The sequence below is a fragment of the Takifugu flavidus genome, chromosome 18, assembly GCF_003711565.1.
Source record: "Takifugu flavidus isolate HTHZ2018 chromosome 18, ASM371156v2, whole genome shotgun sequence".
Taxonomy (NCBI): domain Eukaryota; kingdom Metazoa; phylum Chordata; class Actinopteri; order Tetraodontiformes; family Tetraodontidae; genus Takifugu; species Takifugu flavidus.
In genome coordinates this window covers 4,045,391-4,071,605 of record NC_079537.1, presented here as the reverse complement: position 1 = coordinate 4,071,605, position 26,215 = coordinate 4,045,391, and the positions used below count along the sequence as shown (strand labels likewise).

Below are 26,215 nucleotides of genomic sequence, written 5' to 3'. Positions count from 1 at the left end.
TTTGTTTTTCCAGAATGATTTCTTTCTGTTTTCCAGAGTACCGGTACTTTATTTCCATGCTTGGTTTTTCAGTGACATTTTTTCTGTTTTTTTTCCCCCCAGTTTTTATTTTTTAAACCATGAATTTATCTTATGTTTCGGACTAATTTTCACACAATCACACGTCATTTCTTAACGGAGAGCTCGATTTAATGGTAGACTCGCAGGTTCTTGGAGGTTCTCATGTAACCTGTCTTGATAATTCAGAATGAAACAATTACAAATTCAATTTGGTTTTCATGTGAATGCATTATGCTTCAGTAACGTACAGGTGATTCACGCTCTTCATTGTTTTTGCTTAAACTTGGAAGACTCAAAAAGCCACTTCTAATCAAACCTACATTGTAGTGCCCCAAACCGACCATAGGGGGGCAGTGTAGACCAGTGAGGGTTTTTTATACGTTAATTTATTTATTTTTCATCAACGTGTCTGAGCTTACAAATATACACTAAAGTATTTATTTTACATTTATATCAGCGTCTGAAACGTCGCATCTGAAAATAAATATGACAGTATGGTGAAAAGACAGGCTTGGTTTTTCGGTTGCCTGGCTACATATTACATGTTACAGGAGGTCCTGCTCCACCCACACCACCTTCTTCTGCTCCTCCAGGATTCGCTCTTTGATGACCTTGATGAGCTCCTCTGGCCCCGCCCAGGCGTCGGGCTCCAGGCTGGCGTAGAGACAGGGAATGCCCTCCAACTCCTTCTCCTTCGCCCGACACATCCTCACAAACTCGTCCTCCGACTCCACACGCAGCGGCAGCTTCCTGCACGGACAGGAAACAGGAAGGAAGCAGTGTCACGGTGGTGAGTGTGGTGACGTTTGGAACCCGTCCTGTAGACGCTTTTGCAACAGTGGTGTGTGTTGTAAGTCTCTGATCTCACTGACTGATCAATCATCAACGATAAAGGACAAAAAAACAGAAAATCTTCAGCCAGCAGAAGAAAAATTGTTTCCTTTGTGGTCTTTGATGTGTCGCCTTCCTGATTTAGCTGCAGGTAGCTTTGTTAGTTTGTACAGCAAAACAACAGCCTTGATGTGTTGCATTGTGGGTAAGAAGCCTTTAGTTGGTTAATGTGTGAAGCAGCTTCAACCTCCTTACCGTAACTTCTTGATATTTTTCTCACAGATCTTGATATGGATGATGATTGGATAGATCTCTCTCCTCAGCAGGTCTTTGACACAGCTCAGCTCAGCCTCCAGCAGGCAGTGTTTCCCCTGGTGGATAAATGAAACCAAATCAAATCTGCGTCCTTATTGTCTCCGTTATTACGACACTACAGTCTCGGAAGCTCAGATATTTGCACGGTCAGCCACGGTTTAGCTGTGACCAACTAAGCTGCCAAGCTAACCAAAAAGAGGAAGGACTGTTGTGCTTTAATGTGTAGCGAGGTTTAAAAAAAAAAAGAATATTGCAGGAAAATTAGTAATTGTTGAGTTGTAAAATAAAATGAGATCAATGTCTAATTTGTAAATCTATGTTGTGAATAAAAGGGAGGAAAACCTTCAATATCTGGATGGGATAAAGGGCTGTGATGGGGAACTCCAGTCCTCGAGGGCCAGATTCAAGCTGGTTTTTGTGTCCCACCAGGCAGAAACCGCTTTCACCAAATAAGGTGGCTCCCCAGATGAAAGCGATATCTACCTGTAGGATAGAAAAGCCGCCCTGAATTCGGCCCTTGAGGACTGGAGTTGCTGACGGCCGTCAGTGGCGTCGCACCTTAGCAGCGACGGCCTCGATGTTTTCTCGCGTGATACATTCAAAGGTGGTGTGTTTCTCTCTGTAGTGGATGAAGGGCTCCACGTTCTGCTTCAGATGGAACTCTTCTTTGAACAGCATGTCTACAACAAAGCCAGATTTTAGTGAAGAAATAAAGCACAGATCAAAAGCAAGACGTATCCTTAAAAGAGGGGGGCGCTGACCGGGTTTACAGATGTTAAAGTCCATGGCTCCGCCCATGTTCAGTAATTTCTGGATGATGGTTGTTGAGAGGGCGGCCGGAGCGAAGAGGACGGGCCTCCTCCTCTGCGTCCGCTGGAGGGTGACCTGACTGTAGGGAACCAGGTTCAGGCTGCGGCTCAAGTCGCTTTCGGCCTCGCCACTTTCTGTTGACGACATATCGCCGTCACATGAACGTCAACTGACTTTCCAAGATTGTTTTTCAGGACTTTCACTTCATTTTTTTTCCCCCCAGCAGCGGGTCAAAACTCAAACTTCCAGCTTTGTGACTCAACACACACAAACTGCGAACTCATCGAGTTCCCCGCGTGAGGACGTTTTGTCCCGCGAACTCTTCCATGTCCACCTTCACCACGCTGTGCTCACCTTCTGCCCTGGGGATGGTCACGCTGCCGGGGTTTAGGATCCTCACCCGCTCGTTGCTGTTCATTCTCTTGTACTTGATGTCCACCCTGCTGACAAACTAGAAGTGAAAGTGCATAAAGAGCTGAGTCGTGGTGTTTAGATGATTAAGGACATCTGAACGGATCATTTCTTTTCCTGCTTTTGAGCATTTGCTCAGCTAGCGACAGATTTTTTTTTTTTTGGGCACATCACAATGGAATTGAGATTAAACAGTCAACAAAAGAATTAAATATTGACCAGTTACAGCTAATTCATACAGATCATCCCCACTCAAATGTATGAGGATAAACTAACCTACTTGTTAATAAAACTGTAGCTTTTTGTGTTTAGATGTCCGACCTTCGGCTCATTTTTGAACGTCCTTCCTGTAGAGTTTGGATTCGGTCGATTAGCAACATTTATTTCTACTCCTTCATCTTTAAAAGTCTTCCAGTACTTTTACAGCACTGGCAACGATCCATCTGCACCGTGTAGCCGCAGCATCTGTCTGTGACTGTGAGCAGAGTTGAGGGCTCGATACAGTCCAGAATTCATTCAATAACACAGCCAGTTGCTATAACAACCAGCCCAATAATTGTTCTGTTGCTCTTGCAGCTGTTTTGTTACACATTTATTGACTCAACCAACGAAGGTCCTCCAAAGCTGAGAGTCGGCTCTACAGTCAAGGGAAATTGTTGTTTTATCAGCACATCAGCGGAACCACTTGTTTTATTATCTGCGCTATCATTGTGTCTTGTGTGGTGGTTTGGAAACCTGTCACTTCAAGCTAAAAAAGTGCTTAACCGAATGGTAAAATGGTGGAGCGGGCTGGTTGAAGAACCCCAGCTTTATCCAGCCTCCCTGTACACAAACCACTTACAGAGGATGGCTGGCTGTGTCTAAACCGACAGCTGTCACCCTCTCAACGCTGGCTTGCTGGTCCCATTTGTGCCCTCTGCATAGGTCACAAACGGGACCATTAAAGTTGATTCATCCCAAACAAAACATACCTGAAGGTACATATAAAGTAACCTAGGACCTGATTTACAGCAGATACACAGTGGCGGGAGGTGTGTCTGCGTCTCATCTTACCTGCAGTATCTGCGTGAGGAAGATGCTGGCCCGAGACAACCGCGGGCTGGTCTTGGGATCTGGGGAGGCGCTGGCTTCGTCCGGCTGCAGGTTGAACTGCGCAGGAACAAACGCAATGTTTTCAGAGGATGACGACACATCGTCAGTGCACTTTTTGACACACCCCAAACTGGAAGATCTCCTCTCATTTATTTCAATCTATTCTAATCTGTTTAGATCTAATTTCCTCAGCTTTTCATGGTCGAATCTGCCCGTGCACGCCAGCACTGAGGGCCTGGGGTCATATTGGAACAGCTTAAGCATCCACCTGTTGGAGGTCATGAGGCGTGAAGGGCCACACTACTTGCTGGGATTAGCAAGAAAACACTTTTCTCTACATCCGCTGCCCTCATAGGTTCCATCACTCATTGCTCACTGAGCCTGGTATCTATAGAAAACACATGTGAGCGTTTATACTGAGAAAAATGAAGGATATCAAGAGGCTATGTAAGATGGCGGCTGTCTCTGCAGCTAGGCGCAACTCTGACTTCCTACAAAAACCCAAACGCATCACCCCATGACACCTCGAGAGGACGCATCAGTTAAAGGCACAGTTCCATATCTGTGTGTTAGCCCACTAGATGAGGAGATGTTTGAAGGGGAATCTAAAAAAAAAGGCTTCTTTGATGGTTTTCTTTTGTTTGTAAGAACAAAATAGATATTTTATTTGTAGTTCATGAGGCACTTTGTTTTCCTTTTACCTTCAGGAAGCTTCTTACCCGACTGTTGCGGCGGCTTTCGCTCTCCTCTCTCGCCCCTCGAGACATTAACTTCTGAATCTTTACCATGAGCAGCTGCTGGGCTCTGCACACACGACCAAAATACTCTTAAAAGTGCGACACTGTTCAGAGTTTGCCTTCATGTTGAGCAGCTTCCTGTGTGACAGCAGTCAAGTGTGGAAACTGTGCGAGCAAGTTGAAGCTGCACAGAGGAGGTAAACTCGGAGTGTGACCCGTGCACGTGAGCTTTTTCAGCCAGAGCACAGAGGCCTGGCACCAGTGCTTCTACCTTGAGCTGCTGGGTATGGTGCCGCGGTCCGTTGGCCGGGTCAGGTCAGCACCACTGTAGGGGTCCACACAGGTGCACAGCCACTCGGAGCGATTCTGGTACCTGGTATCCAGCACGTGCACTATGTCGTCGCAGCGCACGCTTAGCGTACAGTTGTCTGATTGGCTGGAGATGTTGAGGTTGAGACGTATGTAGAAGGAGTCCCCTGAAGCCAGCAGGCCATCCGTCAGGTCCCGCTGAAGACGGCGGAAGGCTGCGAATTCACGCAGTTGAGTATTCGCATATGTTTGAAGCTCCGTGAGCAAAAACGCAACGTGAATCCCACTCACAGTCGTAGTTGGGGCGATAGTGTAGCCTGACGGGTCCAGAGCAGTGCTGCAGCATCCAGTGGGCCTCCTCTTGAGTGCTGGTGTCCAGGGAGACGCTTTGCTGCTCGCCACGTATGCATCCCTCGAGCTGTCGGAGACGCAGGTCAAAGTACCCCCGAAGAGACACACCCTTCTCTTATTGTTTGACTGTCTCCTCCTGTTCTTACCAGAAGCAGATGGTGGCCCTCCCGTAGCCCCGCCTTCTCTGCCGGTGAACTGGTCTGGACGGACGAAACGAAAATGCCGCTCTCGTTGCCGCCCACCAGAGTGAGGTCCTTCAGCAGGTCGTCGCCCATGAGCGACAGCTGCTGCACCGGCTTCAGGGACGAGCTGACCCTCGAGAAGGAGGACAAAGATGGACGAAATGGCCTGCGCACACACACACACACACACGAACAGTCATTTCAGCCGCTGAACCGGCACAAGTTTCCAGCCGTGTCCGTGCCCCTCACCTCTCCAGCGACAGCTTCCTCCAGATCTTGGAGACCTGCTCCAGGTCGTACGTGTCCATCACTTCCGACTGGTAGGATGATGACGAGGAGTGGATGGACGGAGGACCCTGCTGTACTTCATCCTCTGAGGGAAAACCAAAGGTTAACCAACAGTTGGAGAAATGTGACGCACAAAAGTAAAGAAACGCAAGCCCAATTTACCAAACTCCGTCTCCATGTTGTCACTGTCAAGGTCCAAGATGCTAAAGGAGACAAAGCAACAGGTTGAAATCTGTTCTCAAAATAAAAATGTAAAAGAAACTGAATCCAATATTATTCATGGATTAGGTGTGTTTTTATCTGATTAGACTGGGCCGCACCTGTGGGGGTGGAAATCATGCTCCTTCTCCCGTTCCCGCCGATAAAGCGACGCTTTCTCTGGTGGCTCGGGGAGCGTGCTCAGGATACTGTCGTTACGGGTACGAAGCTGGAGGTTCCAAACAGGAAGTGTGAAAGTGTGTGAAATATTCCAACTCTTCATTACGCGACAGTGGCGGGGAGAGCGACCCTCACCAGGTTCGGCCTGTTGCTCTGGTCCGCGCTGGCGAAGGAGACCGGCGAGGGCGACGGGGAGTGGGAGGATGCCAGGGGCATGGCCGAGCAGGGTGAGTGTAAGGGGGATGTGGGAAGGGAATGACTTTTGGCGTGCAAGGTTGTTGGCATCTGGAGCTTCAGATAGCCGCCATTGAGAGTAGCTGGTGAACAGAAACGTGAGAGTTTACGGAGCATCAGGGTGGGAGCTGAGGCAGACGCTTGCTATGATACCTGCAGCTTGACCGCTGTCTGAGAAGTGCTGGTCTTTGTTCAGGACTGGACACTTCACTCTGTTCTGAAATGCAGAAATAAGTCTTTTAATGAACGTTGAAGTCCGCTTCAGCACCCGTCCAGACAGTTCAGCTTTTCCGTCCCTCAGATCCAGAAGATTCCCAACAAAATTTTTAATTTCACTTCAAAATTCTCATTTCCTTGTACTGATGATAATAGAGGAAGTGTATGTGTGTGCAGCAGCTGACCCCTGCTTTTAGGTTGAGTCTGCGTCTGAGTCGAGGCTCTTCAGATAGGAACCTGTCCTCAGGTGACTCGTCGCTGGACCACTCTGATTGGCCCTGGACCGATTTAAACTCCTCCCCCAATGAGCTGATGGTTTGGGGCAGATCTCTTGAAAGGCTCTGTTAAAGGGAAAAATGAATCCCATGGAGACCATGCAGCCAGAACTAAGACCTGAGGAAGTTGAGGTACCAACCGGGTCCAAAACAATGTCTTTGGAGAGCCGTCGGAGGCGAGACTCCAGGGTGACTAGCCTGGCCTCTTTGCGTACCATCTCAATATGGAGCTCGTCGCTCTTCTCCTCCAGCTCCCGGATCTGCTTGCGGTATTTGTCTTTGTCAAGTAGACAAAGGGAGAACTGGTGCTGCGCGTCGTCTCTGGCATGAAACGCCTGTTACACACGTTACAATTAGCGTGTGTGTGTGTCACGTGGAACACAGTGATGACCAGAATACACCTTTCACCATCAGAGTGAGGTTGTTTGGGGAGGGGAGGGCAGTTGGGGTGACCCTGGCTGTTTTAAGACGCCGGAATTAGGCCCCTTTAGGCGCGTTTCCGCCAAAACTACCTTGGAAAAAAGTTTTTGGATTCCTTTTTAGATCTCCCTGGGATTCTTGGGGGCCAGGTCTATGTTGGGGTTATGCCCTGTGGGCTCGTTAGCGTTTCCTTTGTGTTTCACGTGGAAATGGAGCAGAAGATGAGGGCCAGAATCATGTGAGTATTAGCTTAAGAAGACGCCCAGCCAGACTTTGAATCTGTGACTACAGACGACAAATTTGAAGAACCTTAAGAAACAAAGTCTGACCACAAACGTCACCAGACTTGCATACAATTTGGGGAACTTTAAGCTGTGGTGAAAACAGCCCAGCTGGTAATACATGTTGCAAGAAATGATGTCGGAAATGCAGCTATTGCGTTAATGAAAGTGCTCACGGAGATAGAAGCAGTGTGTGGAGTGTGTGTTTCACCTGGTCCCGCTCCTTCACCACCTCCTCTAGCTGGACGGAGATGGTGTTGATGCGGTTGCGATACATCTCGCAGTCCTTCTGAAGTGTGGAGCTCTTCAGCTCCAGTTCCTCCTTCTCCTCCAGGTACTGCACACACACACACAAACACACACACACACAAAAGCTGCTTTTGAATTCGCAGGTGACAATAAGCGAGGCCAGAGTCGGGGGTTTCTGCACTGGGTGTGTTTCACAGATGGTCTCATGGGCATTACAGTTATTAAGAGGTCTTTTTGCTTAAACCTCCGTGCGTTCCCCTCCGCTCTTGGGTTCCAACGTATGTCACCTTATCTCGCAGCTCTTCTGCGTGTCTCAGTTCTTCGTGGAGGTTATAGAGGCGGTTGACCAGATCCTGTCGGTCCTCTAAGGCTTCTTGTTTGTCGTGTTCCAGAATGTCGACGATGGTCTTGTCTGAGGCCGGTAGAGAGCCCGGCTGAAGGATAAGGAACAAGTGTAGGAGATTAGCATTTAAGCTTTTTTTTATTCTATTTTACATCCCATCAGCTCTGATGAGTCGGTGGTCAGTCAAGGTCTGACTTGGCGCTTTCATCTGATGCCACAGTGACAACTTCCTGTATGTTTAATCCCGCCCCCCTCGTGTAGGCTTGCCCATGCTGGGGGAGGAGGTCACCTGGATGATGGACTGCAGGTCCTGTAGTTTGATCTTGAGCATCTCGTTCTCTCTCTCCAGCTCAAAGATCTGCTCTCTCTTCGGCCGGTTCTCGATGTCGTTCTTCAGCTTGAGGCTCTGCCGCCGCTCCATCTTGCACTCCTCCTCCAGCTTGTTGAGTCTGTGCTTCAGCTGATCGATCTGCGGAGAGCCACCAGAGAGCGAGCTGACCAAATCAGTGCACATAGAAGCGGTGTGTCCCGTCATGGCCGTCGGTCGGCCGGTACCTCCAGCTGCAGGTCCCTGCTCCTCATCACGGCCATGTTCTTCTCTTCGCTCAGCGAGGCGTACCTCATGGCCAGTTTGTAGTTTTCGTCCTTCACAATCAGCAGCTCGTCACTGTACGTGTTTCTCTCTTCTCTCAGCTTGTTGTATCCTGCAAAATGTTTGGAAGAACTGAAAACGCGAGTCGAGAGTCTTGTGAGAACATTCACCGACACAAAACGTTCAAAAGAACATCCTGCGGTGTTCACACAGGTTATTGAATCAACAAAGCTAAAATGGATGTGATCTAACACATGATGACTGTTTTGAGCAGTTCTTTATTTTAAAAAAATCCTTTTCGGTAGAAAAATAAGCATGTTTACGCTGTTGGAAGGCCTGAAGCTCCTGATTGGCGAATCGTAGTTTCTTCTTCTCGTCCTCCAGAGTGCAATTCTGCCTGCTGAGTTCCACGTGTTGCAGCGTCTTGAGTTTAAATTGCTGCTGCAACTTCATCACTTCATTCATCAGGAACTGGGTCAGCCCCTCGTGACCCTCCTTCACTGCGGGGAGCAAACAAACGTGTTACACCGATGTTGTCATTTTTAGATCCAGAACTGAATTGGTGCAACAGGAAATCACCCAAAAATTCTATTTCTGGTGGTCAAAAGGGTCAAAACTCTGTCGAAAACAGATTCTTTTTCTAATATCAGATGAACTACGAGGCCCCCAAATTGCTGAATTCTCACCTACGATGGTGGAGAAGCGGCGCGTCGGTTCATTCCCAGTGACCAGCTTGTAAAGGTCGGGGTAGTAAAACTCCAGGCTCTCCAGAAACGCCACGTAACCTCGCTCCCCTTTAGTGTGGAGGATATCAAGTAGACGGCCTAGAAGAGGAGCCATTCGCCATCAAATTTCAACCCACGAAAACACAAAACGGCCATTTTCAGTGGCCATAATCACAGGTTACCGGGGGCAGAGAGGATGGAACACGCGTGTGCCGGTTTTCTACCTACTTGTGCGGTTGGCTTTAGACACCAGGAGAATGGAGTTGAGGATCTCATCCTCGTCCTGTTCGTCCAGGACTTTGCACTGACGGAGGTAGGGCGTGAGCTTCCCTGGGGAGATGATGCGGCACAGCTCGAAGCGCTTGCACTCCACCTTCTCCCACAGCGCCTCTGCATCATCTTCCTGCCCAGTTTCCATGTCTCTGCCCTGAAATCCCATAAAACCAGTTAAGCCATGGTATGCTAACCACAGATACAATTCATATCATACATGTCACACCAATAAGCTTGATAAAAGGACACGAAACTGATGTCACACAAAAGCCTGTCGGCATAAGTAAGTGGGCCTAAAGAAGACAGAATAATCCTGACCTTGCCAGCTTAATCTCCTCAGGAAGGTCATTCTAAAGTAAAGCTCATCAAGCTCACCTTCGGAACGGCCAAAAACAGGGACCGCTGAGAGTGGCCGGAGTCTAACCCGGATCCACAGGTGGACTGACAAGAATGACAGGACGAAGAGGACATGATGAGCCTAACACTAAGATCTCTGGGTTTGGATTGTTAACTTGTGAGAGGTTATGAGCCATCCTACAGTTTACGTCAGTCAACCACAGCAGGGAGGTCTCATAGGTCACTGGTTCCCAGTGAGAAGGAAAATCCGTGTGTAATCTGCATAGCTGTAGAAAGACACGCTGTGCCTTTGCAAATTTTCTACTGAGCAAAATAGAAATAGAAAATAAATTGTCTATTTTTATAGCGGAAGGTTAGTGGGTAACAAATAAGGTGAGTGTGGAGCTAAAATAAACATGACGTTTTCAGCCTACTGTGGCGACGGTTACTCTGAAATCCATGTTCCAGCCCAAACCTAGTTTCAGCTGCCAACATTGCTCCTTGACCTATAAGGCTAGAGCAACACAGTAACAAGAACTGTGACACTTCATGGTTATCTTACCTGCTTTTATATCAGCCTGACCCAATCAAAAGGTCATAAACTTTAGTAGGTGGGATAATTAGGATGAAATGTCAAATTAAACCTCATGAGGAATAAAAGAAGCGAGATATGATGTAGTCAGATTTGATCAATTAAACTGTAATATGAAGTAAATGAACATGGAACGCAAACGCTCGGGTAAAGTTACAACTGCGTCGATAGAGATTGCGTTGCGTTTGCATTAAGCTTTAGCAGTGTACAAGTTGCTAGTCAAGAAAATATGTTGTTGGATTCTGTACTGTGCTGTGTGAGGGTGCTGTTCAGGCGGCGGTAATGAACGGAGACGCCATCGTATCTGTCCCTATGCTAGCATTAGCATTTGTCCTGCTGCAACTGTAAAAGTGGTGGTGATGCCGACTCACAGTGTTTAAGGTCCAGGTTGCTCCTGTCAAATCGAACGGGCTTTAGGTCTGTTACCGTGGTGCACCTGATGCGCCTGATCTGTCCTCTGATGCAGGGGGGTCAATGTGATGCGTTAACAGGACGGCGGGAGACGCTGCTGGTTCGGGTCCCACACATTCAACCGCTCCATCTCTCACTTATAAACACACAACTGACATCTTTCCATTTGCTTCTCCTTTGTTTTGCGTTTCATTCAGCAACACATTTCTACTCTTTCTGTCTTCCTCCGACTCCCACTCAATTTCCTCTATCATGCACACACACACAGATACACACTCTCTCTCTCTCTCTCACGTACATATTTGCATGCTATCACACAATCAAACAATTCTGCTTTGTGACACGCTTTCATGTATCATACATAGACATGCAAAACGAGCCTGAAACCATGACTAAATGTGTGCACGTTGTTGTACAACTGTCACCATGAGGATGGAACAACAACACATGCAGACACAGGCCAAACTTGACACATTATTGATCACGTCTCTGCAAAAGCACAGAAATGTAAAGGTGTGTGTGTGGTTGCGTCTGTGTGTGTGCGTCTCATGATCAAACCACAACAGCGCACACCAACTGACACCCATATGCACTCATGCAGAAGTACACAGTCTGTGTGCACACACAAATTTAATGCAATTCACACACACATACCGAGAATCCCCCAACCACACACACATTTCCTCTTCTCTCTTCTCTTATTTTGGAGTTCATTACCGAGAAAATGCATCCCTGCTTCCTCCTTTTTCAACCAGATGTGTGTAGTAGTTCTCTTCCGGTGCTCTGTTTTAGTCCTCTCTGTGGGCCGCTATTGTCAATAGTAATGTGGTCAATGGCGATAGAGAGCGAGTGTGTGTGTCCTCAATCTAAATGTTGCATATTTTCCTGTTTCCGTGCATAAACATACTGTCCACTGCTGTGCCCGATATTTGGCCCCTCACCCACATCCCTTTTTAAGTGGTTTATGGGCCAAACATAATCCAGATTTTTTTTTTGCTGTCAGACAAGAACATCGTTCACCTTCCAACCTAATTTAACGATAGAAGATTAGCGAATTGTACCTGTGTGTTGTGGCCGCGATGACGCAGCATCTTTGATCCCGTCCAGTTGTCACGTTTTTAGGATTTGTTCAGTAAAATGAAAAATGATTCATCCAACTGCGTCAGTCTAAAATGCAGTCTGGAGTCTGACTTCACGTGTCACCGACTAATCTGTAATTGGAAGCCACAGAGACTGAGTATCGCCATGGAAACAAGCCTTTCAAAAAGGCTGCACTAACTTCCAAACTTGATGTCACTTTACTGGGACATGGAGCTGGATACGGCACTGACGAGCTGGATCTCACGGAGGATTCCGACCCCCAGATGATCTGAGGTAAACTAACGAGGGCAGATTTACTGGTCTGCAACCAACAAATGCCTGAAATAAAACCTGTTTTGTTATTCATAATTTCACTTACAGTTTATTCTTTTGGTTTTCAGGCACTTTCCTCTTTTTATTCCTGTTGACTGAATAAAGATAAACACTTTATCTATCACAGATAAATCACCTTGTCTCAACCATTTCATGAGCTCAAAAATTATTATTCCAATTATCACAGCGGGTTAGTTAAAGTCAAAACTAGCCAGCCTGTTCAGTGATGCAGACCAATGTTGAACGATCAATTATCTCTTTTATTCTGCCATTAAAGCTAACATTTCGGTGACGATAAGCAATAGGCCGTCTTGATTTTTTCACTAAAAGGCCAATAAACCCTTCAGATTTATTGCACCTGCATGCGTAAACTGCACATCTAAACAGTCTCGTATGATAAAGAGTGTGTTTGCACAGATGAGTGCTTGAAATCTGAACAGGAAATGATGAGGGTGATTATTAGAATTTCATGAAACACACAAACAGATTGTAAAAAGGAGCAGTACTGAGAAGTGCTGTGGTCTTTCACCTTCCTGTCCTGACTTCTGCCAGTGCCAGATTTGTTCAGTTTCCTGTCATTTTGTCATCTTTGAACAATCGATGTTGCCAGGTATTGTGTCAATGATGGTTATAAAAGGTCACAGGGCATCAAAGACAGTCTGCACTGCTCTGGGATTGGCTGGCGGGTAGGATGATGGACAGATACGATTAGTTCGGGTGTGGTAAATGCCATAAAGGCCTCATTGTCCAGCAGCACAGGCCGATGGGAATCTGATACATCCCCACGTATACGGAGCACAGACATTCAGCTTTCCTACTATGTAATTATACAGTGTTTTTATATCATGCAGCAGACAACACGTTTTTTTCATCTCTTTCTTTCATCAAATCAGTGATATCTGACTCTCTGACTGTATCTGTCCCCGTTCTGGGATCAATAATCATTATTTAAAAGCTCTGCAGCTCAACCTGATGGTCCCCTGCACCTGCTGCGCCCTGACCCCACATGTCTGGATGTGTGTCTGCTGATGACAGTTACTGTCTCGCTGCATTAATAACTCTGTTATGAGGTGTTGGCAAAGACAGGGAGCCGTGCACAAGCCACATTCCACACGCACGGGCCAAAAGGCTTCTGTAGGAGCCTTTAAGGGGACAGATGTGAATGGGTCTAAAGTCTGTACCTGCGCTCGGATATTTCAGGCGTCAGTCAATAATACTTCCCACGCTACCTCGACACGGACCGTCAAACGTTTACGAGGACGAATCATTACTGTTTTTATTCGCACGAACCTGAACGAAAATCGTGTTCCGACAAGTTTGACCTACCCAAAGTGTCGCGCTGCGGTGCCAAGTGTGGAGAACTTCAACGCAGCCTTTTCTCTTCTTATTTGTGGAGTTTTGAATCCGTCATAAATCCTTTATGGTCATGCTGCGGCCATCTATTCTTCTTTAGTCGTCATCTATTTTGCGACAACTTTCGGACAAACAACTTTCGGACAAACTTCTGGGGCGCACTGGAGCGGTGGCCCAGGTAGCGTGAGAGACAGCGAGAGAGCGAGAGAGAGAGAGAGGGACAGATAGAGAGAGACAGCGAGAGAGCGAGAGAGAGAGAGAGGGACAGATAGAGAGAGACAGGGGGAGAGAGAGAGAGCTAGAGAGAGCTAGAGAGAGGGGGGGGGAGACAGATAGATGACAAGGGGAGAGACGGGGGGGGGGAGAGGGACAGATAGAGAGACGGGGAAGAGAAAGAGAGAAGGGGCGGGCAGATGGAAACAGGTGGATTGCGGAATCGACGGCTCCATTCGGTTCTTCACCCCTTTAATTATTGGATGTCATCTGTTTTTAATTTACTGCACTGATCAAAATGGTTAGCTAGGTGCATGATATCTGTACATAAATCACGTTCTTATTATCCACATACCTGTATGTTTTTTTTTTGTTTTTTTGTTTTACGATCTATTTAACATACAGACCAAATACGTCACGGATGCGAAAGCGGAACTAAAGGGATGGTCGTGTGCTTCTAGTCCGGAAGAAAATCAGCACCGCACTGTTTACTTATTGTAAATTAAAAGAGCCGAGTAATGTGAGATCTTCTGTTAAAATGTACTCTCAGGGCTCAGAGAGTTTAATTCGACAAGCAAGGTAAGAAAACTAAAAGATGTCAAATTGTACTACTGCAGATTTATACGCCTTTCGCTGTAACCCCCTGTTGTGAGCTAGCGAGGCTAATACCAGGTGACATGTCACAGCAATAACTCGCTTTTACATTTACTTTCGTCTCGATGGCTCCCGGAAGGCTCTGTTTAAGTTACTTTTACAGCAGCAACGTGACTCTGCAACACTGTAAAACGAGAAATTAAAAATTGAGAAACAAATTCATCTTCCGTGTGCATATACAATATTGGAGATGATGAACTGACATACAATCGCGCTTTAAGGACTTTTAATAGCGTGAACAGCTAAACGGTTTGTGTTCTTTCCAGAGACATAGAAGAGTCTGAGCTGCAGAAGTTTTACAGCAGATTGATCAAAGTTCTTAAAGTAAAGGAGCATGGCCATGAGACTGTTGACTCCCTGCAGAGGCTGCACCTCATCCTTTCTGCCAACAAGTACTCCAGACAGTAAGGACTTCTGTCAGTTTCCACTTTCAGTTCATTCCCACTATTTAACTCTGCATCTTTCTTGCTGTTTCATTATGTCATCTCCAATCATTTCACCTCATTCCATATCCATCCCCGTTTCACCCATTAATCTGGCTTTAGTTAGTCCCTTCTCTCTCAACTGTTTGTCTCTTTGTGTGTCACCAATTAAAGGTTACCAGCAGAGCTTCAGAAGAAGGTGTCCTCACTCCTCTCATCACCTGTTGAGCAGCTGCAGGTACTGAGCTCAGCTGTGCTCAGAGAATCGTCCCTGGGTTTGGAGTACAACCAAAAAAACTTCAGTCCTTTAAACAGCCATGCGGCTGCTCTGCTGCTCTCACAGGTCAGGTTTATTTGAATTGTTCCTGTTAACATTGAGATGGTGGAAAAAAAGTGGCTCGGGTTGCAATTACAGGTCGGAGGCCCCGTTCATGCTTTCAGCACACAATAACAACGATTCTGGTTTGCTTTAATTTTTGTGCTCCTGACCCAAAAGCACATTTAGCAAAATGTGACTCCCCCAACAGGTCGATTCCAGGACTGATCTCTCGTCTTACTGCACCCAGCTGCTGCGCAACCTTGAAAACCGACAGTCAGAGGGGCTGTCGCTCACACACACCCTGCCCATCCTGAACAGTGTCATCACTCACAGCCCCGACTGTCTCACTGAAGGTGACGAAGACACGTTTCGTACTGGGACTAAAGTTGAAAAATCGTCAGGTGGTTATCAGCAACCGTACCAATTTTAACCCCTACCCCCCCCCTTCCTTTTTTTTGGCCTAGATCATGTGACCTTCCTGAGTAAAAAGTTTGTTGACTGGTTACGTTATGCCAGCATCACTCAGGGGGGTGGGGCTTCCTCGGGAGGATTCTTTACGGGGCCTAGGTCACGGCAGGTGAGTTGGATCAGCATGTTTTCATCTTCCTCCATCACATCCATCACTTTTCTCTTCATTGTGTGTGCACACCTTGTCCGTCAGCCGCCACCCATAACCGAGTTGGACGGCACCGTGTCGGGGGATTTCTTCACCGTCCTGTGCGTGGGCCAGGGCTTCACCGAGGACCAGTGGATGAATGTGTACTCCTTCTCCATGCTTCGCCACTGGCTTCTCACTTATCATTCTGTTTCCAATGGCAACAGCACAGTCGACACAGGTAAGGCTGCCCCGCGGCTAATGAGCAGTTTACTTGATGTTGGAGCTACAAACGAACGTCAGCCTCAGCCTCTGTTGTTGTTTTTTTCCCCATCCTCTCCAGTGAGCAGGCTGCAGCACAGCCTCTCCCACTCCTTTTCTAATGGTAAGACTTGTGAGCAGGTGGATTCTCTCTGCTGTCTCTGGGCACAGCAGATACGCTCACTTCTTAGCACGTTCTTAACCTCAGGGTGTGAGACATCAGCTCACAGCACTTTGCATGATCTTGTTTCACAGCCACATGTGGTCTAACACAGCCTAACGTCTTAATTAGATTCTGAATCACATCCTTTTCACCTTCCTTGAGTATTCTGAAAAGTTTATAGGTGAAAGAACCACACTAGGCAGCCAAGTGATTTTTTTTTTCCTCTGTAAACAAAAATAATCTTTACATCTCCAAAACCAGTCATTGTGATCACTGATGTGGTTCCTCGTGTCCTCTGCTGGGCTGAACAGCTTTGTGCCTCCTTTACAACTAACAACTTCAGTGTTTCCTCCATTTTTGTCAGCACCTGTGAATGTTTCAGCCTTCGTGATTGTCTGTAGGCCTTTCTCTCACTTACACGTCTATATCAATCTACGTAGTCATACGGGCGGAGGATTTATCTTTTCATTTGAGGCTGTCTTGTGGCTTTGCAGGCTTTTGCAGCTGCACAGCGACACCTGCTGGTTGGGACTACGGGTCGTTCAGCTTTAAAGCCAAATTATTTTGTGCAAAACGTAATCTGAGGTGTAGCTCCTTTATCTACCCTTTTATGACCCTTTCAATTTCTCCTGTATATTTTATCGTGCTCCTGTGAGTTTTCAGCGGTTTGCTTTTGTAGTGTCATGCAGCCAGGTGCTTCACAGGAATGTGAGTTAATAAGTGAGCAAATGTGAATTTTTCCAAGACAGGCTACATGCTTTCAGGTTATATTACAACTCATGACCCTTAACCATGTGGTCATCCTCTAAATTTCAATGCTTCTGCAGCAACAAAGATCTACGTATTCTGATCACACTAACTCGCTCTTTCATGCTGCAGATGACCGTTCCGAGGTGGACGGTTCAGTGGTTTCTATGGTTTCGGCAACTTCCTCCTCCAGCCGCCTGTTGCCTCCAAAGGAGCGATTGAGAGAGAAGGCTTTCCAGTACTGCCAGCGCCTCATTGAGCAGTGCGATCGCAGTGAGTTTGTGCATGTTAACACCAGTCAGTGTGTGTGAGAAATGCAAAATACGCAAATGGGAATGACTGGCACCTACTGATGTCACGGTGTGTGTCTTATATTTCACCTTTCTGTTCTTTCTTGTCTCAGAGGCTCATAAAAAGACAGACACAGACCTGCAGAAAGCCGTGAGTGTATTAAGTCCAGACGCTAACTGCTGTCACATGACCGCTCGGTGCTAAATCAGGTCAGATTTCCTAATGTCACCCTCTTCCTGGTTCAGTGCCTGGTGGAGGCCGTGTGCATACTGGACTGTGTGTGTTCAGAAGACACGTCGCTGGTCTACCGGACGTTCCCGTACATCAAAGCGCTCTTTGGACGGCTCAGCTCTGACCTGTCGTTCGCCAGAGTCCTGCTGCCTGTAGCTCAGTTCTACCTCAACCACGGTGCTGACAACTCGGGGACGCGCATGAGATTATGCCTTTGTGCTCGGTCCATCTGTTAACGGTTCCGAGTTGTATAAAGCTGTACTTGAACCTATCCAGGTGAGGTCGCTGCGGTGGATTGCGACGTCGTGTGGAAGCTGGTTTTTGGCCGCTTCCCTGCCGAGCTGTTCAATGACAACTTCCTGGCACACGAACTGTTGCGCTTCCTCCGTCTGAACCTCGACAATCTGAAATTCCGAGTCCCTCAGTACACCCACTTCTTTCCAAACCTGCTAAAGGTGAAAACCAGAGAACTTGGACCTTCCACATACATGATAAGAACTGAGCATCCCTTCTCTGTGTCTGCAGATGTTGGCGTGGAACAGCCCAGCGTTGGTGGATGAGTTTGTGGATCTGATGCCCTCTCTGGTGACAGCGGGAACTGCGGTGGAACTCCTCCACACTCTGCTGGACCTACCCTGCCTCTCTGCCACACTTGTACTGCAGCTGAGGTGGACTTTAGCCTACAGCTGGCTTAATAATTTGTCTAAAGCCCCTCTCACACTGACACTTTACTACCTCCGTGTCTGTGTCGCAGGGCGGCCTCTTTGCCCATCGCTGAAGCCGGCGCCCGGGGCCTCGTGCCACTCGAGGCATTTCGAAACCCCTCTTTCAGAGGCCTTTTCCTCTTCCTGCTTCGAACCGAGGCAGGCACAGGTAGCACAAATCATGGTGCTTTAGGTTTTCCTCATTTAAAATGACGACTGTTACACTCTTCCTACTACTGTAACCTGTAGCACTCTGGAACAGGGAAAAACTTACCTCCCAGGTCCTCTTTTTGGGAAGACTCTTCTGTCTCACTATTCACGTCTGAACCTCCTGTTGTGTCTGGTCGTTGAACAGCGAGCGCTCTCGTATCGATCAAAGCCTGGAAAGAAATGAAACTTTACTCTGATCTTTTTGCTCGGCCGTGCCTGAACAGACAAACTCCAGCACAGACGGGAGGTCTGGATATTTTGACAGATTATCTGTTTCTGCATTGTTCTTTTTTCACGCTCCGCAGGCGACACCATCGATCGACTGAGCACCCTCCATGAGCTGCTGGCCGAGGCTGCTGATTGGCCCAGAGTCGTCCGGTGCGCTCAGATCGTCCCCGTGATGCTGCACGTTTTTTTCAACGCAGTTATTAAGGTGAGACTGACTTTCTTTACAGATCAGCACGCGCAGCCTCGGCCGGTTAACGACTGTTACCTCTCTCAGGTAGCTGACGAGCAGCTGTTGGCTCACTTGATTTTGGTGATTCTGGAGAGAAGCAGCCTGCTCCTCAACATCCCTTCTTACAGCAAAGAGATACACAGGTTCTCACACACGCACGCGGGGCAAACGCGTTCATCTGCTGCTTCTCAGTCCTCTGTCTCCTCACTTTCTCCACCCCTCCGTGTTTCTGTAGGGTCTTCAGCTGCCACCTGCTGAACCTGTGCAAGCTGCACCCGTCCCTGGTGGTGGACCAGTCCCACGAGCTGCTGGAGTTTGCTGGGACCACGACCAACGTCTACAACAAAGAGGAGATCTACACGCACGTGGTAATGAAGCTGTGGTCCATGCTGACTGGAGGATATTTTGAGTAAACTGGATGTTGAAGTAATACCTCCGTTGGCTTTCAGGTGTGGGTGCTGGGGGAGTACCTTTCGGTGTCATGTGACTCTCGCTGCTCCGTGAACCTCATCACTTCCTGTTTCGAGGCTCTGGAGGCGGTGCTGTTTGAGATCACCTCCTCTACTCCGCCGGCAGGAGGCTCCTGCCCCGCCCCGAGGGTCATCACCACTCTGATGAGCGCTATGGCCAAGCTGGCGTCCCGATCACATGACCTCATACCCAGGTGACCAGCTGATCAGCTGCACCTGGTGATTAATGTTGAAAAAGCCTTGCGTGATGGTAATTCTGTGTTGTTTCAGGGTGTCTCTGTTCCTGTCTAAGCTGAGAACGGTAACTAGGGGTGGATCAGTTGCCTGGTGCGCTGACGAGGAGGATCTGGTTTCCATAGTAACTCGTGGTGAGGAGTTGTGGTCCCTGCTGAAGACCCCCGGCGTGGCTCAGAGCGTCCTGACACCCCCATCATACATCACAGAGCCCCGATGGCACAGAGACACCAACATGGCCATGCCGCTGAGGCTGCGGCTCCTTACCCACCTCACACATTCCCAGTGATCTGTTACGCTGTACCTGAACTGCCAACCGGGAACCAACTTTGGTGCATTTCTTGAATTAATAGAGTTCTACTTGATAAAGCACTTTCTGGCACCCAAACAAACCACAGACACAGCACAGTGTGATAGAGCATCTCTTTTTCTTTAATGGTGATTTTTTTTTCTTCCTCAAAATAGATCATCTGGTTTAAAAAATAAAATGCTTATTACCTGAGTATATGCTCTGTTTTCTGAGAGGAAAAGAAAACACTTTTCTAAAGATTAGACATTAGATGGTGCAGAATTCAGTGCAAAAGTGATCAAATGTTAAAAGTGCACCCTAGGAACAATAGAGAAAGAGACTAAACGATACAATCCGACACCCGTGCAGGATTAGCTGTGCAGCCATCCTGGATGCATCAGTACACTTGAGGCTGACAATCACAGCGAGTTCTGTCAATGTGGACAGGGTAGTTCCAGATTTGTTGGTGCCGAGTGACTCTTCCAGAGCTACCAGTGATAAATTCAGTTACGATCAGAGTGAAACAGAATTCATTCTTTAAAAAAACACCCAAAATCTATAGATTCATTGTTTGCAAATAGGGTTGCACATTTCGGGAAATATTAACTTTGTGCAATAACAACAGGATTTGGACTGATATGCGTGTGTTCAGGTCATTTCCAGATTCCTACCAAAAACATCCATTGTCTTCTGCTTTGCTAACTGATTCAGCTAACTGTGTTTATCCAGCCAGAAGTGTGGATTACCTGCTCTGTTAATTTAAAAGTTTAATTTCCAACTAATTTGCAGCCTTATTTGCAACTGTGTAAAGAATAAAGTAAACGATGTTCCATTATTGAACAGCACCAACAGAACGTGGATTTGTTGTGTGTTTTGGCACTAAATGTTGGTCATTAACAATTGCCTGATTAAAGTTCAGTGTTGTACATTAACTTTGCTCATAGAATTTACACCTTCATCCTGTGTGATGACATAATCAGAATTAAGACATTTTATTAGTGCCGACACACTGTTTTCTTGCCTTTTATGTCTAAACTCCATTAGAATGTGAATCAGTGTTTGTTTTTTTTGGAAAATCAACATCTAAATTTAACACATCTAAGTACAAATGATCTTCCATCAGGTGATGAATACAAACAGGTCTCCGATCTTAGCATATAGCTAGCATTTTAATTCAACACCAAGAGTTTGGTGGGAGAGACCTGGCCTTCTCTGACCTGAGTCGCATCTCACTCATCCTCTCTCCCACTGAGGTTGTTTTACCATTTTGTGTCTTTGAACACACTTTTCTCACACGCCACGACAACACGCCATCTCTGGCGGAGGGGCATTTGTCACCTTGACGTGTGCAGCATCGACTCCGGTAAGTACAGGTACCTCCAGATGGCGTAATAGTGAACACTCGCTCCCGCCGCCACAAAAAGGTGCCAGATGGCGTGGGCAAAAGGGACCAGACCGTCGCTCTTGAAGAAAACAACGCCCACCACGTACAAGACGCCTCCCACTGCCAGTTCACACACACCTGCGCGCTCCACCTGGACCGGTCGAGTGGAGAAAACCATTATTCAGGAACATCCTGGTGTCAGTGATGGTTTCACAATCAGATTTTTATGGATTTTACATAAGAGCGCCCAGGGTTTCGGTTCAGACACATGCTACAGTAACTAGCGATGGTGGTCTAGCTGTTCTTCTTCCATTAAAAGCTGATTATTACCATAGACAATATGACGAGGGCAGGAACCGCTCCCATGGCCACATACCCCAACAGCTCCAGCAGTTTATACCTAACAGTTCCAGGAGACATGTGAGGATATAAAAACTCATTTCAAAATGTTAGTGGTTCACGCAGAAGTGCGGCATTTAGCAGGTGTCGGCGTTACCTCTCGTGGAAAAAGAAGACGTACACAGACCCAACACAAGCCATGACCCAGATCAGCCACCGCATGTGGCACGACCAGGGCCCCAGCTCCCTCAGCATCAGCCTGAACACACACACACACACACACACACACACACACACACCAGTTTCAGCTTGAGAAAACTGCCAAACTGCACAAGGTACTGGCTGCTGTCAGGTGACCCACCATGGAGAGTAGGAAGCAGCGATGAAGAAGTAGATGGCCATCCGGTCACACATGTGGAACCGCTGCTCCACCTTCCTGCACCGTGACGACAACAACAGCTCTAATTAAAACCATTAACAATGTTTTTTGTTTAATCTCACTCTTCCAGGTGAGGGAACCGGTCTTTACTTTCATCTGCCAGGATCATTTATGATGTTTCGGTTATAAAAACACGATATTCCAGTTCAGTTTCTTCAAGGTGAATCAAACATTCATTGTGTATTTGGCTCGGGCCCTCAGGTTGGGACATATTTCATAAACACTGTTTATCGAAGCAGAACACAAACATGCACATGTGCCAAATGCCTCACACACACATACACCCACGTGCACCCGTGTACACACACCGGAGGTGACTGATCTTCCAGGCAGCCGTGTGGAAGAGCGTGGAGGTGACAAACAGACCGGTGAGGCCGCTCCCGTAGAGCCAGGCGGCTGTGCGATGCCATTGGTCTACAGACAGGAAATACAGCACAGACCCGCCTACCAGACTTGGAAGGATCCAAAACTAGATGGAGGAAAAAAAGCGTTGTTTTTTTTATTTTTCCTTGATTAGTAAATGCAAATGTTGTTAAGATAATTGTGTTTCTGCTCTCAGTCTGAAGTAATTTAGGTCAGCAATTAGACAAGAAACACTGAGCCTTCATGCATAAACAGCAGATGCTAATTATCTCCCTTTAATCCAAGATATTAGAGCATAATTTAGGCTGATATGACCACAGCAGAGGTGCGTGGAAGCACCCTAAGATTCGCAGATTTTTGGATTTTCATTGTTTTACATCAGAATTTAGCACCAGAAAGTTTAGATGATTTCAGTGATTAAACTTCTCTTTAAGACGCTTAACAGAAGGTGAAGTTGATACTTGATGTTAGCATGGGCGTTTGCAGGCGCCGGTCTCTGCAGCCCCTTGAAATTCATTTTTCTGTTTTCTCTTTCACTCTCTCCCTCCTGCTGTGTCACGGGCACATGTTCACGTGGATTACAGCAGATTAGAGAAATGCTGCAGGCTGAATCACAGATTACAGCCCACTTCCTCTGCGCCGCGGCCAGAAATCCTCCTGCGTTCGGCCTCATTCCTCACAATCCAATCCGCTCCATCGCTGAACCTCCAGTAACTACAGGAAAAGTGGACGAGAACCCGGCTCACCCCGTGTGTGGCGCAGTTGGCCGCGTGCTCGTACTCGGTGGGCTGGTATCGCTTACTGGCTGGGACCCTGCAGTTCATGAACCTGAGAGGGGGGGGGGGTAGCAGAGAGGGGGAGATGACAGAAGCATGAGTACAGGTGAAGAATCAGGTATCACTGTTCTGGTTAATAATTAGTGTGCTGAAACCATGAACTGTGTGTGTGTGTGTGTGTGTGTGTGTGTGTGTGGTGTGTGTGTGTGTGTGTTGTGTGTGTGTGTGTGTGTGTGTGTGTGTGTGTGTGTGTGAGATTGCCATTCTTCAAGGATTTGCAGCTTTGTAATCCACATCATGCTCTCTGAATTCTAGTGTGATCGCTACTCTTAAGTGTGCATGTGTGTGTGTGTGTGTGTGTGTGTGTGTGTGTGTGCGTGTGTAATCAGCAAACATTCCGTCTTGCGAGGAACATACCACATCTGGCGATGTTATGAAACCACAGTTTATATTTCAAGATGCATGAATCGCCAAATCTGATTTATTCTCTAAATCTGGATGGTTGAAACATAAGGATGTTGTAACAGACACGATTTGTGTGGATATTCTGTAACTCGAGGTGTTTAAAAGAAGGGGGCTCACATCCCAGCTGTCTATATTCACACAAACATAGAACAGAAACGTTAACGCACGATCCTCCTCGGCCACATCCGAACCCCTACAAAGAAGCTTATTGGAGGAACATAGTACACAGTACGTCCCACCTGAGGGGAGGACGCCTAACTGTGTCAGGTAGCGTGACAAAAAAAGAAGTAAAAACCCGTTATGTTATTATACACAGATGTCTGAATGACTCCCCTTTACAAGTAGGTGCTTATATTTTGTTGGAGATGTTTGTGCAGTTTAAGAGATAAACTATGAGTAGAAGCATAATTGGACCATTTTATTTCATTTTATTTTTAAATGTTATTTTAGATGTGACTTAAATCATCACATAGTGAGCCCACAGTGCTCCGTCACACAGCACATCTTTCCTTTCATCATAAATTGTTCTGATTTTTAAGCATGCTCACGCTGATGCCACTGACTGATCTGGAGCTTTAACCATTGTGTAAGTGGAATGTTTGTGAATTCCCAGGCTTCATGGAGATAATCTAACAGTGAGCTCAGGTGTGTGTTTAATTCCTGACATTTGTCTTCTTCATCATCGCCTCATATGTTGAGGCACACTCCCTCCTACACACGCCCTGCACAAACAAGCATGTTTTTCCTGCAGCTTTCTCCACTGCCTGCGGCGTGAAAACGGGGATTGAACAAACCTCCCGTTGCGATATTGTCACAACACGCTCCGTCTCCACCTATTGTAGGTGTCATAATCAGCAGATGCATTTAGGCAACACGGCCATCACATTTGTTTTCTGTTTTCCAGGCCAGTGAAAATGTGTCCCAATCATTCATAAGAGGCTCTGTGTGTGTGTGTGTGTGTGTGTGTGTGTGTGTGTGTGTGTGTGTGTGTGTGTGTGTGTGTGTGTAATGAACTGAAAACAGAGGACAGGGATTGGGATTCTCTCCAGATTTTGTGTTTCTGTAAATGTGTGTGTTAAGTAATGGTTCATAAATTCGTCTGAATGGCCCTCAACGGCACAGGATTGACCGTGTGTGTGTGTGTGTGTCCTCTGTTTAAATACAGGGCCACTCTTTTAACGGAGAGATCAAGTTTATCTCTTGCGGGTCTTGAACTCTGGTTCTCACGATTGTAGTCATCTCCATTTTCACACACAAAGGCTGGAGCCTGGATGACCGATAAAGGCAGCCATGCAGAATTCAAAGTGATTGCTCTACTGTAAACTCTCGAGTGTGTGTGCGCGTGTGTGTGACACACTCGTGTTACAGCCACGCAGTGGCAGAATGTAACCATGTAAACAAGCACATTTACCCAAATACTGCACTACTAAAAACATCTGTGGCCCATTTCCTGCTGCTGTTAGTCTATTTCTTCACATCATGCTGTTCTTTTACTGGTCCACTTTCAGATTAGGGAATCTTTTTGCAGATTACCTCCAGCATCAGAGCGAAGCCAAGATTTAGAAGCCGAAACGCTCATTTAGAAATGAATTAGCATGTATATTTTGGGTACACTGTTTCAACACGCTTGAACTTTCACCTTTCGGATTTGGATGTTATTACATGACTGAGATGGATCAATGAATAAGTTATGGTGACAGAAACACACACACAAACACACACACGCAGTCCATAAACTCTGGTTTTGTGCGTCGTTACGCACGGCTATCGGATCCAAACAGGAGGGGATAATTACCTTCCGAATTTTGTCTTCTTGAAGTCCATCTCGTGCAGGGCTCTGCGCGCGCCCGCGCGTGCGTCAGGCGCCCGGCGCTCTGTTTACCGTCGGCACATCCGCGAGCGTCGTCCCCTCCTGCGGACCCGCCGCTCCGGATGTCCCATAGAAAAGTCGGCCGGGAGAGTCGCGTCCGCGGAGCGAGGCAGCGGGGCCACAGACGGGGGGAGTTTGACCCAAAGTCGCGAGAGTTTCCGCGGCCGGAGCGAGCGCGCGGCGGCGAGCGCAGGTCGGAGGGTGCAGCGAGTTTTGTTGGCGTCTCGTGCGTTTGCGGGATGTTCCGCGGGACTGGGTCTGTGAGCCCTCCCCTTTCCTCTGGACGGATGATAACAGAGCAGCAGCCCCTCCCGACACCACTTCTCCGGCCTCGGTTTACATGTCGGGCCGCCTGCTGGTATTTAAATGTTGTTGGAACATGTTGGTATCCAGGTGATCATTTCAGCGCTGGGTTTTATGCGTTAGGATGAAAGTGTCCTATAATGAGGTTGTGAGAGAGTGTTGCGTGTTTCACTCTCCTTCCTTATGGAGTATTCCAATTATTGTTATTCACATGATTCAGCATCATCATCAGCGTCATCATCATTACATTCCGGCACTACAATTGCAGCTAAACGGGTCATTTATGTTTTTCATCACGCAGCTGTTCTTTTTGCACTTGTTTCATGTGTCAGTGTTGATATACTACCAGTGTTTAATGCATTATTAATGGCGCAGCCCCTGTAACAACCTAGCTTCCTTCAAAGTGTCCATCTTGAAATAAAATACGTGCAAACAAGCATACACAAAAGATACTTCTGTAGTACTGACTTGGGTTTCTCCTCCATGGAATAGTATGTTGTCTCATGGCCACCTGGGCATTGAATACCCACTGAAGTATT

At 47.1% G+C, this 26,215-nt stretch overlaps 3 protein-coding genes across 8 annotated transcripts; 1 reads left to right on the top strand and 2 right to left on the bottom strand.

The window, feature by feature from the left end:
- Nucleotides 1-167: 167 nt before the first annotated feature.
- Nucleotides 168-13,690, bottom strand: card11 (caspase recruitment domain family, member 11). Of its 5 annotated transcripts, XM_057015728.1 has the most exons (28): nt 13,451-13,689; nt 12,171-12,219; nt 12,014-12,090; nt 11,773-11,922; nt 9,328-9,526; nt 9,061-9,198; nt 8,698-8,874; nt 8,338-8,486; nt 8,072-8,251; nt 7,727-7,873; nt 7,402-7,527; nt 6,630-6,824; nt 6,400-6,555; nt 6,152-6,215; nt 5,900-6,081; nt 5,707-5,813; nt 5,549-5,589; nt 5,348-5,471; nt 5,063-5,264; nt 4,857-4,983; nt 4,528-4,780; nt 4,239-4,323; nt 3,481-3,576; nt 2,371-2,467; nt 1,968-2,150; nt 1,765-1,886; nt 1,147-1,262; nt 168-810 (listed from the first exon to the last, which is right to left on the bottom strand). In XM_057015728.1, the coding sequence occupies exons 4-28, from the start codon at nt 11,800-11,802 to the stop codon at nt 606-608; spliced, it is 3,501 nt and encodes a 1,166-aa protein (XP_056871708.1). In that variant the 5' UTR covers nt 11,803-11,922; nt 12,014-12,090; nt 12,171-12,219; nt 13,451-13,689; the 3' UTR covers nt 168-605. The 5 variants fall into 5 exon arrangements, with proteins under 5 accessions (XP_056871708.1, XP_056871707.1, XP_056871711.1 ...); XM_057015727.1 differs by having other exon boundaries at nt 11,773-12,090; XM_057015731.1 differs by lacking the exons at nt 11,773-11,922; nt 12,014-12,090.
- Nucleotides 13,691-13,896: 206 nt separating this feature from the next.
- ap5z1 (adaptor related protein complex 5 subunit zeta 1) lies at nt 13,897-19,950 on the top strand. 2 transcript variants are annotated; one of them, XM_057015732.1, is made up of 18 exons: nt 13,897-14,269; nt 14,611-14,748; nt 14,941-15,109; nt 15,294-15,438; nt 15,550-15,662; nt 15,747-15,921; nt 16,024-16,065; nt 16,984-17,124; nt 17,255-17,292; nt 17,388-17,550; nt 17,650-17,828; nt 17,899-18,041; nt 18,128-18,246; nt 18,593-18,720; nt 18,790-18,887; nt 18,980-19,112; nt 19,194-19,408; nt 19,485-19,950. In XM_057015732.1, exons 1-18 carry the CDS (start codon nt 14,229-14,231, stop codon nt 19,735-19,737), a joined length of 2,433 nt encoding a protein of 810 aa, XP_056871712.1. In that variant the 5' UTR covers nt 13,897-14,228; the 3' UTR covers nt 19,738-19,950. The 2 variants fall into 2 exon arrangements, with proteins under 2 accessions (XP_056871712.1, XP_056871713.1); XM_057015733.1 differs by lacking the exon at nt 16,024-16,065.
- On the bottom strand, nt 19,858-26,090 carry mmd2a (monocyte to macrophage differentiation-associated 2a). Its single transcript, XM_057015744.1, has 7 exons — nt 25,299-26,090; nt 23,009-23,090; nt 22,208-22,368; nt 21,822-21,896; nt 21,618-21,719; nt 21,452-21,521; nt 19,858-21,272 (listed from the first exon to the last, which is right to left on the bottom strand). Exons 1-7 carry the CDS (start codon nt 25,325-25,327, stop codon nt 21,072-21,074), a joined length of 720 nt encoding a protein of 239 aa, XP_056871724.1. The 5' UTR covers nt 25,328-26,090; the 3' UTR covers nt 19,858-21,071.
- Nucleotides 26,091-26,215: the final 125 nt, after the last annotated feature.

What these genes read in the sequence shown, in the direction of transcription:
- ap5z1 (XM_057015732.1), top strand. Translation starts at nt 14,229, where the DNA reads ATGTACTCTCAGGGCTCAGAGAGTTTAATTCGACAAGCAAG. An exon ending in GCCAACAAGTACTCCAGACA is followed by an intron (nt 14,749 to 14,940) that starts GTAAGGACTTCT and finishes CACCAATTAAAG; the next exon opens with GTTACCAGCAGAGCTTCAGA. An exon ending in AGGAGATCTACACGCACGTG is followed by an intron (nt 19,113 to 19,193) that starts GTAATGAAGCTG and finishes GTTGGCTTTCAG; the next exon opens with GTGTGGGTGCTGGGGGAGTA.
- mmd2a (XM_057015744.1), bottom strand. Translation starts at nt 25,327, where the DNA reads ATGGACTTCAAGAAGACAAAATTCGGAAG. An exon ending in AAGAAGACAAAATTCGGAAG is followed by an intron (nt 23,091 to 25,298) that starts GTAATTATCCCC and finishes CCCCCCTCTCAG; the next exon opens with GTTCATGAACTGCAGGGTCC. An exon ending in GCTGCTTCCTACTCTCCATG is followed by an intron (nt 21,720 to 21,821) that starts GTGGGTCACCTG and finishes GTGTGTGTTCAG; the next exon opens with GCTGATGCTGAGGGAGCTGG.
- card11 (XM_057015727.1), bottom strand. Translation starts at nt 11,802, where the DNA reads ATGCTGCGTCATCGCGGCCACAACACACAG. An exon ending in GTCTAAAGCCAACCGCACAA is followed by an intron (nt 9,199 to 9,327) that starts GTAGGTAGAAAA and finishes CTCCTCTTCTAG; the next exon opens with GCCGTCTACTTGATATCCTC. An exon ending in AAAGCCGCCGCAACAGTCGG is followed by an intron (nt 3,577 to 4,238) that starts GTAAGAAGCTTC and finishes GTTCCTGCGCAG; the next exon opens with TTCAACCTGCAGCCGGACGA.